A 13122-nucleotide genomic window follows, 5' to 3' on the forward strand; every position below is an offset into this window, starting at 1 on the left:
TTCCCATGGACTCCAAGGGGACATACAAATGCTGATGGCTCTCAGCATCAGGTGCTAGGTCAGTACTGCTTAAGTCAATGAGCGACTTGTCCGGCCTATCAGTGGGAGCCACATCTTGTCTGACTACTGCACTTTGCAGGCATCAGTAATGCACCGGGTTTCTGGCACTGGCTCTGCGAAGGGGTGGCTGTTGCTCAGCCCTATGGGCTTGGCAGGTGCACAGCTAGGGGTTCCATGCTACAGAGCGAGGGATGATCCATTTTTTCCACAGTGGATGGGGCTTGGAAGCCAGCTTGTGGTGGGCATTTTTTTTTAAATGACTTGACTTCTGAGACTGTAAACTTATAGGGCATGGTACCTGAGGGCTAGTGATTTGCACAATTCTGAACGAAGAAAGGGCCTCGTGGAAATATCTGATTTAGTCTTGGACGACTGAAGAAAAATACACTCAGCAGCGTGTTTGCAGACAATCCATCTTCCCTCGGATGACAAGTCTGCTGTTGCCCAAGCTGGCAATTCTTGGAATGATTTTATATGTGCAAGTACTACATGCAAAATCTCTATGAATAGTTCCACTTCCCGCACTTCCAAAAAAAAGAAAAAATCCCCCCTTTGGAGATTTATGATCTCAGCTCTACGTTGTTATTCATAGCTTGCAAAAAAGTATGAATTTTGGTCTGACTTGCACTTTTCCATTATTTTAGTTTAAAAAAAAATAAAATATTCTTCCTTCATCATAGACACCAGAGAGCTTCTACTGAGAGATGACAGGTTGTTTATAGAGCAAGGGCTAGAAGCAGTTTGTGATCAGTTTATCTTTGTGGATTTCCCAGTACTAAACTAGCAGTTATCAAATGGAAAACAAACCCTTGGTACCTTGCAGTTCTGTAGTATTTGGATCTCCCAGCATTTTCCAAGCTGTAAGGAGTGGATTTCAAACTGTAACCTCGGCGGATTCTTTAATTATTCCATTAGGTATAAACCCTCCCTCCCCCCCATAACATTCTACTTGAATTTGCTTCCCCCTAGGCCCAGCATGATAAATAGACCTTTGACCTAGTTCAGAGTAAGTCTGTGTGATAGCTTGGGAGCTGTTCTGCTTATGTAAATACTATCAGCAGCTTTGGTCCTGACACTTTCACTATTAAAAGCATGTGCCTCAACCATTTGAGCTAAACAGTAATTCCATGACCCGGTAGCAGTAGTAAACTCTTGTCCTGTACTGGGAGGGGGGACACAGTCCCACATTCTTCCAGAGTGGGTTACACATGATAGTGTTCTCAGGACCTGTTGTGTAAAATTGTTAGGGGTTAAATCTTAGTATAACTAAAGTCAATGTCAAAACTCCCATTGACTGGGGTGGGACTAGGATCTGGAATTAAAACATGCAGGGTGTTTAGACTGACAAGTCAAACCTTGAACACATGTAGAAAGCTCAACCAAGCTGCATTTCTAAAATAACTTTGAGTAAGGAAGTAAATACATTCTGAGAGAGGGAACATGTACATGTCCCTTCTGAAAGAAAATTAAAGGCAGCCAAACTTTTAATGACATTTCTTTGCAAAATGTTACACTCTTGCAAGTTACAAAACAGCTCTCCCTTTGGAATAAAAACAGAGTCTTTGACAGTCAGACACTAACATAAATAAGGATACCAGTAAATTAAAATTAAGGTACAATAACATGAAACACAAAATGGAAAGGCCAGGCGTACATATATATAAAATGCAACACAACCCAGCTGAAGAATGAGGAGATAATCCACTAAGACATGGCTGGGTTGTCTTAGTGTTTATAAGATGTGTGTAAGATAGAGTTAAGCGGGCACACACACACACAGAGCTTTAATACAGCCCGTGAATCATTCAACGCCTCGCTGGATGGTATCATTCTCTGTCTGACGTGTTCTTGTTCAATACGCAAGAGAATTCCCCTCCTCTCCCCCAGTGTTTCAGGGACACTTCCCCGTGAAGACAACTGACACTGGGATGCTGACAGCTTAACACATTCAGAGGTTTGGATGCCTGTAGCACTCAGCTGTTTCTGCCTAGCCATGTATTTACTCCACGTGCAGTGAAAAAAAAAAAAAATCCCAGAATTTTCATTCCCTGCCAGCGCTACTCCAAGGCAGTCAAGTGTCATAGGAGTTCGTGTCCATGCAGTATTTTCCAGTACGCAGAAGCCTTTGGCAACCAAGCTGGGCTGTAATGCTGGGATGATCATGTGTTCCTTAAAGCCCTTGCCCCATCTAAAGGCGAGCTCACCTCTTAACACTACCAATATGTGCATCCACAGAGCCAAATTCATCCTAGAGGTAACTCCACTGACTTCCCTGGCGTTACTGCAGGGATGCAGTTGCCCCCGTGAGTTTAAGGGCTCCTAACGAGCACAGGCTGTACACACGATGCCAACCACTGTAGACTGCAAAATGATCCAAGTTAAGCTCTTCTGCAGTTCTACCAGGTTGCTCTAGGTAACGTGAAAGAATTTCACTCCTGCTGTGTAAAGTTAATTGTGATTTGCTGTCCAGATGCAATTGTCAAGTCCTAAGAAACCCCATTTATCTAGTGCAAGAGTCTGGCTCCTCTCTTCTCTATTTTTAATGTCCCTGGAAACTGAGAACATTTGGAAGAGGCAGATTTCCACAAAGCAGTTTGTGCTGGAGTAGTCGAAGTTGTCAGCACAGAGACTGACACAACCAGGGTTGATTTTTCTGACCTATTCCAAGGTCAGCCTGGCTTCCCTCCCCATGAATAAGGTATTTTCCATTGCACTCGCCTACCTAACTGCAGTCAAAGATGGTGTGGTCAAAAGCAGATCTCAGCCAGCGTTGCTTGCTGGGATTGTTAATGGATTCCTCATGGGGGTCGATTCTGTTCCCAGGATAACTTAGTGTTAAGTACGGTAAAGGCATGTGTCACAGGTAAGGCAAGCATACAAATGCTAGCATCCTTCCCTGGGAGAACAGATTTAAAATGTACCCACATGACAGGCTGGAGAAGAAAAAAATATTTTTTAAAGAAAGATCTTATAAATAACTTTTCAGTATTACACACACACACACACACACACACACACACACACACACACACACACACACACACACACACACACACACACACACAGAGAGAGCAGTGAATCTGTGGCATGTTATACGGTACATACAAGGAATACAAAACGAGGTGCATGGAAATGACCTCAGACCTTATGCTCAGGGAGACCATTTTCTATTTAGGCAATCTAGGAGTGTGAAATATTCCCAAGAACTGGACATCACTCAACGAACCAGGAGCTGCAATAATATATGCATCTCTTCAATGGAGACGTTGTCCCACAATGGAACTGACAGGAGAGAGTAAAAATTAAAATATTTCAGCAATAAAAAATGTTAATAAAAAAAAAAAGGAAACACCAGAAGCCTTCAGTTCCTCACTGTGCTGAAATGCACCGGATTTTTCAGTTCTTTGCAAGCTAAATTTATATCCATGAGCAAGTGCCTTTCTGGGTACTGAATCACTGAGCTGCTGTGCATTTCCTCTATAAATTAGAGAAGCTGGTTTGAAATCAGCTTGGAAAAGGTGAATGTTCCATTGAAATTCATGTTGTGCTTCCCTCGCCGTAGCCCTGCAGTGTTCATTGCTACAACCCCTTCAGACACAACCAGACACTTCTTATTAATACTCATTCTATTACCATAGTGCCTAGGAATCCTAGTCCTGGACGAGGACCCCACTGTTAGTAGGAACTCCGCTTTACACAGTCACATGTAAAAAACAGAGCAAGCCATGCTCTGCCCAAGCACTGTGGTTGTGCTCCAAACCGAAGCCCCGGTGCTGCAGCCATTTACGCCTGAAAATAACTCACTTCATGGAAGTCTTCCCATGTAACTCTCGGGATAGGATGTTCAGCAATCACTAAGGATCTGATTCGGTCACGGATTCCATGACTTCAAGGGAATTTCTGGGACATCGGCAGGGCTGGAGCAGCAGCTTCAGGCCTGGGTGAGCCCCTGGCACTGCAGGAGCAGTGGGTGCAGCAACAGGGGCAGCGGTCAAGGCCAGGGCAGCCCCCAGGACCACAGCAACAGCTTCCAGAGCTGGAGCAGCTAGGTGAAGGGAAAAAACAAACTCCTGTTCTAGCAAAGCACCTTCTCTCCTGGCCGTGTTGCCTGATCTAGTTTCAAGAAGGAAAACCATCCTTCTTTAAGGAACAAATGCTTTTATCCTGCTCAGCTGATTTTCACCTGGAAAACCAAGAAACTGTGGCATTGTTTGACCTTCTTTCTGCCCAGACCAAAAATGTTAAATCCTGAACACCACAGACCTAGAACAAATATTCACATCAAGGCTTGTGCCGCTCTTTGGCCTAGAGAAGTGGTTTTCAACCTTTTTTCATTTGAAGACCCCTAAAAAACAATGTTGTCTGGGGATGCAGACGCTTTTGGAAATCTTAAGGGGTCAGCAGCACGGACCACAGGTTGAAAACCACCATTCTATGGTAATGACACCTTTCCCGGACTCCTTAGACACAGTCTGTGAGCTCCCCGGGCTCTGCAGACCACAGGCTGAAAACCACTGGCCAAGAATGAACTAGGCACAAACCAGGAACTAAGAATTACCCATCTATAATCCAGCCTGGATCGGTGCCAAAACTAGCATTGCTAGGCCAAAGGAATTAATGCAGGCCCATATTTTTAAAGGTCCCGTACCACAAAACCAGGAGGGCTGGAAAGAATTATTTAGGCCAATGTTAAATGGGGTCCCAGCTTTCCGGTGGCATCATGGAAAGTGGCAACAGGTCACAAGGTATCAGACTGTAAAAATCACAGTATCTCGGTCACTTTCTTGCTTCTCCTACTTCCACACTGATGTGATTTCAGCAGCTGCTGTCTCCAAAACCAAGAGGCCGAGAAATCCCCCCGGAAGCAGCGATTCTAGCTGCCCGGGTGCTCTAGCACATTCTTTTCTGACTCCAGCAACTCACGGGATGTCAGACTCTAGAATAATTTCAGGAAGACCGTTACATAGAGTGACCATTTTTAAAGGGACAGTCCCTTTTTGGGGACTTTTTCTTATATAGGTGCCTATTACCTCCCACCCTCTGTCCTGTTTTTTCACAGTTGCCATCTGGTCACCCTACTGTTACAGGGGCAGTCTGCAAGCAACGACACACGCTTTGAGAGCCCCAAGCGTGTCCCTGCTGAGCTGTGGTGCTGGACCAGCAAGTGCCTGAGCCCCGTGTTAGTGCAGGAAATGACACTCAGTGATCAACACTGGCCTGAGGGGTTTGGACACAAAGCCACTTCGTCTCAGAAGAGCTCATTGTCCCCAAGGTGCCATGAAGTCCATTGCCAGCAATGGGCAGGTCAGGCTTGGATGCAGCAGGTCAGGTACCTAAATCCAGAAGCAGAGTTTAAAACCAACTGTCTCCACTTCCACATCAAAGCCGCTGCTGGCAATGGGAAGACAAGACTCAGCGACTGACGGGATCACTGCTGGAGCTGGGCATGCAACACCGGGCAGGCAAAGTTCCCGGCATGCAGGAGTTCCCCATCCCGCTGACAGATCGGCAGCATGTGACAGTCTCTCAGGTGGCACTCGCAGCCAGGCCAACTTCAGAGATGGCTTCGTCTTTCCAAATGAGCCCCCCCACCCCCTGGCCTTATCTCGTTGCACTCACCCCTGCACCCACCAGAACCTCCGTCACAGTTTGTGGCTCTCCTGGCTCTCCAGCCACTCTCTCCTCAGCTCAGTGATCTCTCTGCCATACCAGTCGTGGAGCTTAGAGAAACACAGCGTGCCTGGGCACACCGGGCTGTCTGCCACCAGGGCCCCGGGGCCACAGGTATTGCCGGATGATGCGCGTCTGCGAGGCGGCAAAGGAGGTGGCTTCACGCTCCCCTCGTGGCTGCCGCCTGCAGACGTCCTCACGCTCCTTGAGTCAGCAAGGCCCCTGAGGACATCCCCAGCTGGCAGGGTATCCATGCACTGAACGTTATTCCACACGGCACAGCCGTTCTCTTTCAGGGGGGCGCAAGGCGGCACCATGGGTCTCTCCCGGGGAGGTGGCAGCTCCAGAGCTGGAGACATGGTGTCCAAGCAGAGAGCCGACTTGGTTTTCCGGTAAATTGGTGACCTCCTTTGGATGCTGCGGCTGTCAGCCAGGCCTGACTGCCTCTCCTCCAGCTGCTTCTCCAGCTCCTTCACCACCAGCCGCAAGTAGTTGAAGCTGGCACGCGACAGGGACTTGACCCAGGACTCCATGGCAGCCTGGCTCTCGGCCGCCAGGACGTAGGTTCGTGACTTGGCGCAGTCAAACTTGATGGCGAAGGTGAACTCCTCGGTGGCCTCGCAGAGCTCCACTGTGCAGCCCTCCAAGATGATCACGCCCACCGGCTCCCGGCTCTCCCGCTCCTCGAAGTAGAAGAGCATGTTGCCCTTCAGCACGAACCAGCGGCGGTGGTAGGCCGTGTTCCGCTCGCCCTTCTTGAAGAGGAAGCCGGCATTGTCGGTGGGGGAGTCGCAGGTGGCATAGAATGCCAGGCTACGGTCGTTCAGCTTCATGGCGCCTAGGCCTAGAGGGGGAGAGAGATTCATGTGGGATCGGGGGCGAGGATCTGCCGGGTTCTCTGAGCTACGAGCCAAGGCCAGGGAGCCCAGGCAATCCCATCCCAGGAGCTAGAGTTAGGTCCCTACTCAGAGTGCCCATGTGGGTACTGCCTGGAAACAGACAGCAGGTAGCAAACCTCTAACAGGGGCACCGGGGCAACCTGCTTGAATTGGCTGCTTGGGGAGCCCAGGGCCAAACTGCCTCTGGGAAGAGATGAGGTCATGGAGGCCTTAACTTATCAGAAAGGAAAGCGATTTTCTATGCAGGTCACCCGGCCCTATTTTTGCTCCTGGCTGTCTTTCCAGGGAGAGCCCATTGGATCAGTTTCACTTTGCTTACTGTCAGTTTCCTTTCTGGTTCTTGGGCCCTTTGGGGGAGCAAAGGGGGGGGCAGAACCACTGTTTAAAAACAGGTCTCTTTGTATAAATGTATATAACTAAACTATTGTATGTAAAGTAAATAAGGTTTTTAAAATGTTTAAGAAGCTTCATTTAAAAATTAAATTAAAATGCAAAGCCCCCCCGGCCTGGTGGCCAGGGCCCAGGCAGTGTGAGTGCCACTGAAAGTCAGCTCGCATGCCGCCTTTGGCGCACCTGCTGTAGGTTGCCTACCCCTGGTTTAAAACATACTTTCAATTTAAAAGAGAGTTCTATTGATCCCCGCTTTTTGTTCAAAGCTGACTTTTACAAAACCAACAATTTTCTGGGTGAATCTGATGCCCTTTTCCCTTTCTCCTCTCTGGGATCATGCCCAATCTAATGCTATCTATCTAGGAATGGCTCTTCAGCCATGCCTACAGTACACTCCCCCACCCCCCATAAATGCACCTGAACAATGCAGTGTGCAGCTGGCTCAGCACTGCTAATTGGGTTCCTAGCACCAGTCTATTGCTGCCCTGATCAGCAAGGACCAGGAGTACTCAGGGTGCTGCAAACACAGCCAGCATTGGTTACTCCCTGTCAGCCATAGTCAGTTGCTTCAAGTCCTATCATTGCTAATCAGAGCATCCTAGATGCTGCTGTTTTGCAAGCTGGGTGAAGTTAGGCCCTAGCAGCTTATCTAGCCACCCAGCTGCCTGAGCACATTCACAGTTGCCGCAGACGTTGCTTGTTTACTGTCCTTGCTCCTCCTCTGTAGGGGAAGAACTGGGAGTCAGACGACACAGGTTCTTTTCCCACATCTACCACTAACTGAATGTGTGACTCGTGCTGTTCTGTACCCATGTCCCCACTTGGAAAACAAGGATTGTGTCACCTACCCTGCACTGCAACTACCAGCCGTGAGTCAGGAAGCGTCATTCTGAGCAAGTGGGTGGTTCCGCTGATTTCAGTGGGAACATGTCCATGCTTTAACGGTTAGTGTCTACTTAAGCACTTCACTGCAGCCAGAGCAATGCGAAGACGGAGGGTTGCCAGAGCTTCCACGATTCCAGTGACCCCGATGGCTGGCTGGCTGGCACAGAACGCCAAACAGCCCCCACCATCCCCACAATGGACCTGCCACTAGCCTCTGGAACAGCCCTTGCCAGGTGGTTTCCTTTCTGTTTAGTGACTTGATTCTGATCCAGGAAGTAAATGGTCTTACAACCTTTGTTACCAACACCAGCTGTCGCTGGTGACTAGACCACCAGTGAGAGAGGTTTTCATGCTGTTAGGCTGCTGTCCTTGTCCTCAGCAGCAGGCATGGCACTTGTGCTGAGGCCAGGGCAGCATTTGTCCCCCAGATCTTGGTTTACCCCCTGACTTTTAATAGGTCTATAGGCTCCATGCTCTCTTCCACTTCCCCCCACACCCAGCCTTTGCAGGGTGAAATAAAATCATGTATCATGTTGGGCATGCAGACATAAAACTTATCCCCCCTCCCCGCACAATTTTTCTGAAATGCAGCCTCTGTTTTCAGTGCCACAGCAGCCACAGCCTATGGGGTCTATAAATATAACACCACTGCTAGCTTTTCTTCCTTAAAACTACTGACAGCACCTCTAGCGCAAGGCACTCAAAGCCTGGGAGGCTGATAACTATCAGTAACCATTTTACAGCTGGGGAAACCAGCACACAAAGATGAAGGTCCAAGTTTTCCAAAGTGGCCCATGAATTTTGGGTGCCCAGGTGGGAGCAGCTGGAGGTTGGCTTCTCCGAGGGCCTGAGCAACTGCAGCTACAGTTAAAAAGCAATGAGCGCTACTGGTGCTCAGCAGACCGAAGCAGCAGATTGTAGTGTGTCAAATGTGGCATCCAAACTCAACACCCGGGGGTTTAGTGACTAGCCCCAAGGAAACACAGGGAGGCTGTTTCAGAATTGGGACTAGAATCCAAGAGTCCTGAGTCCCAGGCCTTTGCTCTGACCACTAGACAACACTCCTCCCTGAAAGACCATTGCTGTTTAACTCTAGTCCTAATTAGTAATTTTTTAAAACATAGGACCACAACAAAACACTTGGACACGGACAAGTGCTTTCAAAGATTTATTGGGCTTTTCCCCTGTTACCAGAAGGTTATTTTTATAATCACATAGGAGCCTCATCCTGTGTAGAATCCATGTAGGAAATAACAGGGAATGTTGCAAGCTTCACAACCTCATCCATTTCATTCATGAAGTGACTTTTTTGTTTGTTTGTTTAACTTATTAAAAAGTGAACGTTTTATTCTGCAGGTAGCAGGAGGCCAGCCCACCTAGCATGACTAAGGGATGAAAAGTAAATACCTGTCTTTAACACAGCAGCAGACCATTCGCTCATTCTTGGGTTTGTAGGTGTATGAGGTTTTTTTTTTAAAGTGACACTGAGAAAGCCGGGTTGAGAGCAGCACCCTCGCACCCAATGCACCTTGCAGTGTGTCTTTCAGCAGGCGTGTCTCCTGCATGTCAGCCCGGGTCCCTGCTTTCTGTGGACTCCTGGGGGAATTGGGCTGTTCCCCCCCAGCCTGCTAGGCATGGGGCAAGTTAGCAGCACCGCCCCCCCCCAGTGGCTTAGCTCGCCAGTGGGTGCTGGAGTCAGACACGAGTGGGGAAGGGGCTGCGCTCCAGGCCAGCCGGGGGGCCGTGTCTCCTGCTGGGCCCCTGGCACGGTCAGCGCAGGGAGGCAGCCAGCTGGGATGCGGGGCAGGGGAACAACCTTGGTGGCACCCAGTGCTGGAAACTCCGGGGCTCGAGCCCAGCCCAGCAGGGCGGCGCCAGGCAGCTTCTCGGCGCGGGACCCCCGTGGCCTCCAGCCCCGCTCTAGCTCGGCCCAGAGACCGGCCCGTCCCCTGCAGCCTCCCGCCTCGCCGGCCCCTGCCCGCGCCCCGGCCCCGGCCAAGGCTCCATCCCGCCCCCCGCTCTTACTGCTGCGCTGCGCCCGGCTCCTTTGTTCCCTCCGCGCAGCTCCTGCCTGCCCGGCCGGGGCTGACTCCTCCTCTGCGGGCTGTGGCTGCTGGCCACCGGCCGCTCTTAAAGAGCCAGCCCAGCCCTCCCAGCCGCCTCCGAGCCAGCCCGGGGGGTGCAGAGCGCGGATGGGTGTGTCTACACGGTCACGGAAACCTGGACTCACACCGCTGGGAGCCAACCCGCTACCGGCCACGAGCAAAGGCGCAATTCCCCGGGACCCTGACCTGCGGAGACTGGGGGCCAAGCCCCCTCATTGTAATGTGCAGTGTGGACGCAGCTCAAGCACCAGAGCCCAGTCGGAAGCTTTGTGCAGCGAGGGAAGGGCCCTTTAGCAAGGTGGGGAGGCCTGGGGCCAGCCCTAAGCCCAGGTTGACCATGCAGTACGGACATACCCTAAGGCAGTGGTTCTCCACCAGGGTAAGCTGGGGTCTTCCAGGGTGCACTCAAATCCTCTAAATCAGTGGATCTCAACCTGCTAATCGCGAGCTCCCTGGGGGTTGCAGAATGGGTTTAGGGGGATTGCAAGTGCAGGGCCGGCATTAGGGGTAGCAAACTGGGCAATTGCCTAGGGGCTCATTAAGCTACGTTCAGTGGTTGGGATTTAGATAAGGCTCACAAGTGAAACGCAGGCTCCAGTGTCCCACGGACAGGTAAGTAGAATATAGTCCAGTTGATTGATCTGATGATGATATGGTAGAAATGAGACGGGCAGCAGTTTTTCAGTAAGAGAGCGCTGTGTCACTTGTATTTTGATGTCTGATTTTGTAAGCAAGTCGTTTGTAAGTGAGGTGTAACTTAGGGGTGGACAAGACAAATCAGCCTCCTGAACGGGGTACAGTCGTCTGGAAAGGTTGAGAGCCGCTGCCCTAAGGGATTAGAGGTGATCGGGATGGCCGTGTGGTACAGGTCAGAACATTAATGCTTCTGGGAGAAATTGCTGTTGCAGGATGTTATTATTAGTCACATTACTGGAGTGCAGGCCATGGACCCTGCTGTGCTGGGCACTGTACAACCATGGAACAGAGTCCCTGCCCCAAAGAGCTTCCAATCCAAGTATAATACAAGAGACAACAGATGGCTATGGACTGGCCAGGACAAGGAAACAGCAAGACAATATTCAACGAGTTCCACTCTTGGGCTTTAATTTCAAGGTGCTGGGCCCAAAGATAACTAGGGCTCTGGATAAAGCCGAGGGGTGACAGCTCCACTCCTGGGCTCCGTGAGAAGCTTTACAACAAGGCTAATTACTCTATCTGAGGTGCCCTCCTTTGGCTGCCTCTTCTGACACAGATACCAAGCAACGTGTGTATCAAAACATGCCTGTCAAAACAAGCTGGTCCACTGCCCAAATTTGTCCTCCCGGGGAAAAGATGAAAGGACAAAGAACATACGACAGGTGCTAGGCCCAGCTATTACAATCAGCCTGGTGTACGGGCCTGTATGGAATAGAATATTGGGCAGCATGGCAGCCAGTGGTACCAGCATAAGAGCAGCTGCACTTACAGGTCCAGCTGCGATGGGTGCCCCATTGTCTTAGCTCTATGTGAGAGACAGTCCCCACCCGAAAAAGTTAGTAGTCTAGTAAAACTAGATTTATTATCCCTATTTTACACACTGCCTTGCCCAAGGTCGCACGGGGAGTCCATGACAAAACTTGGACTAGAACCCAGCTCTTCCCAGGTACCTGTGCAGAGTTTCACAAATACATCGCCGGTCCCTGACAGGCCTGAGCGCAGGAGATGAATCTGGGAATTATTATTGTAAAATGTTTATGCTGCAGCAGCTAGCGCAGAGGCTTCAAATCTGATCATGGTAGGTGCTGTATAAACACACATAAAGACCTGGCCCTTGCCCCAAACAGTCTACAGTCTAAGACGAGTTGGTCCATTGAAGCCAGGGGAAATAGTTGGTGGTTTGAAGCTAAGCACATGTTTCAGTGTTTGCAGGCTCAGGGCCTGAGTCTATCAGTGCACTATGCAGATTGTGTGTATCTCCTTGTCCATGCTTTCAAGAGGACACAGCCAGTGCTCACCCTTTGAACCTACTGGAGCCATCAATATTTAATTGTGCCCTTATATGGGGCATCAATTGAGTGATGTTATACATTGCATAACAGCCTGACAAATCTAGTGACTGTGTTATCCTTCTTAGGATAGCATCACTTACAGTATGTAGACATTATTGCTTCTTTCACAAGACCAGAATTCTTTTGTTGGCCCAACACCGGAACATAATTTGCAATCAAACAATTAATAACATGGAAATTAAGCCTTCCTCCTCACCCACATAAAAAGGAAATGCACAAACCACTAAAGCCTATGATGATGTACATTATAATACACATGACTGAAGTCAAAAGGTGGCCACTGAGCCAAGGGTGAATTTGGTCCAGGATAGTATTGCAATTATGCAAGTGTCTAGGAATCAAAGGTCCCCTGCAGACAAGTGCCTGTAACCTTGTGTGTAGGTTTTTCTTTGTAGAAGGACAGTGTTTTCTCAGGAAAGTTGGTTGACCCTGTTTTCTGTCAAAAGCTGCAATTTTGTCAAAAATCTAAATGTTTGGCAGGAACGTGTCGCTTTGGCTGAAAATTTTGATGGAAAAAAAGGCAAAGCGAATAGTGAAAGAACGTCAGAATGGCCATACTAGGGCAGACCACTGGTTCCTCAAGTCTAGTAACCTCTTCGCTGCCAGTGGCCAGTGCCAGATGCTTCAGAGGGAATGAACAGAACAGGGCAATTATCGAGTGATCCATTCCCCGTCATCCAGTCCCAGCTCTGGACTTTCTGATTTTGTTTCAATAATGGCAAAACATATTAAAATATGGTCTTGAATGGGAATTTTTTGGAATTTTCATTCTGTGGGAAATTTTGGTTTTTTTATGCTAATTAATTTTGGCCTGTCGTTCTAATTTGGAATGAAAACAGAGATCACATTTCCCCAGGTTCAGTGCTACAACACAGCTGTTGGTTTCCTTAGCAGCTAGACCTTTTCCCCTCTGGAATGGAGAATGGATTTCGAAACGGCAGCCAAATCAGCCCTAGTTTTTATCTTCTCTCAAAACAGGTTCTGGTTGCACGGTCTGCTAGACTCTGCTGCCTCATTCTCTACCCATCTTTCCAGTTCTGCGCAGAGAGGCCTCGGCTAGTTGAG

The 13122-nt window shown here is 49.2% G+C and overlaps 1 protein-coding gene and 1 long non-coding RNA gene across 4 annotated transcripts; one reads left to right on the forward strand and one right to left on the reverse strand.

Moving 5' to 3' along the window:
- Positions 1-3966: 3966 nt before the first annotated feature.
- PHETA1 (PH domain containing endocytic trafficking adaptor 1) lies at positions 3967-10056 on the reverse strand. Of its 3 annotated transcripts, XR_007769555.1 has the most exons (3): positions 9312-9844; positions 4709-6574; positions 3967-4105 (listed from the first exon to the last, which is right to left on the reverse strand). XR_007769555.1 is itself a non-coding variant. In XM_050924585.1 (2 exons), exon 2 carries the CDS (start codon positions 6561-6563, stop codon positions 5703-5705), a length of 861 nt encoding a protein of 286 aa, XP_050780542.1. In that variant the 5' UTR covers positions 6564-6574; positions 9930-10056; the 3' UTR covers positions 3967-5702. The 3 variants fall into 3 exon arrangements, 2 of the variants coding, with proteins under 2 accessions (XP_050780542.1, XP_050780541.1); XM_050924585.1 differs by lacking the exon at positions 9312-9844 and adding an exon at positions 9930-10056 and having other exon boundaries at positions 3967-6574; XM_050924584.1 differs by having other exon boundaries at positions 3967-6574.
- Positions 6581-12809, forward strand: LOC127035076 (uncharacterized). The gene is made up of 2 exons (XR_007769556.1): positions 6581-7963; positions 12538-12809. It is a non-coding gene; the product is annotated as an uncharacterized LOC127035076 (long non-coding RNA).
- The last annotated feature ends 313 nt before the right edge of the window (positions 12810-13122 follow it).

The sequence above is a fragment of the Gopherus flavomarginatus genome, chromosome 15 (genome assembly GCF_025201925.1).
Source record: "Gopherus flavomarginatus isolate rGopFla2 chromosome 15, rGopFla2.mat.asm, whole genome shotgun sequence".
Classification (NCBI taxonomy): domain Eukaryota; kingdom Metazoa; phylum Chordata; order Testudines; family Testudinidae; genus Gopherus; species Gopherus flavomarginatus.

Coding starts and splice junctions, on each gene's coding strand:
- PHETA1 (XM_050924584.1), bottom strand. CDS start 9,345: ATGAGCGAATGGTCTGCTGCTGTGTTAAAGACAG. Junction 6,575..9,311: donor TGCTGCTGTGTTAAAGACAG/GTATTTACTTTT, acceptor CTCCCCCTCTAG/GCCTAGGCGCCATGAAGCTG.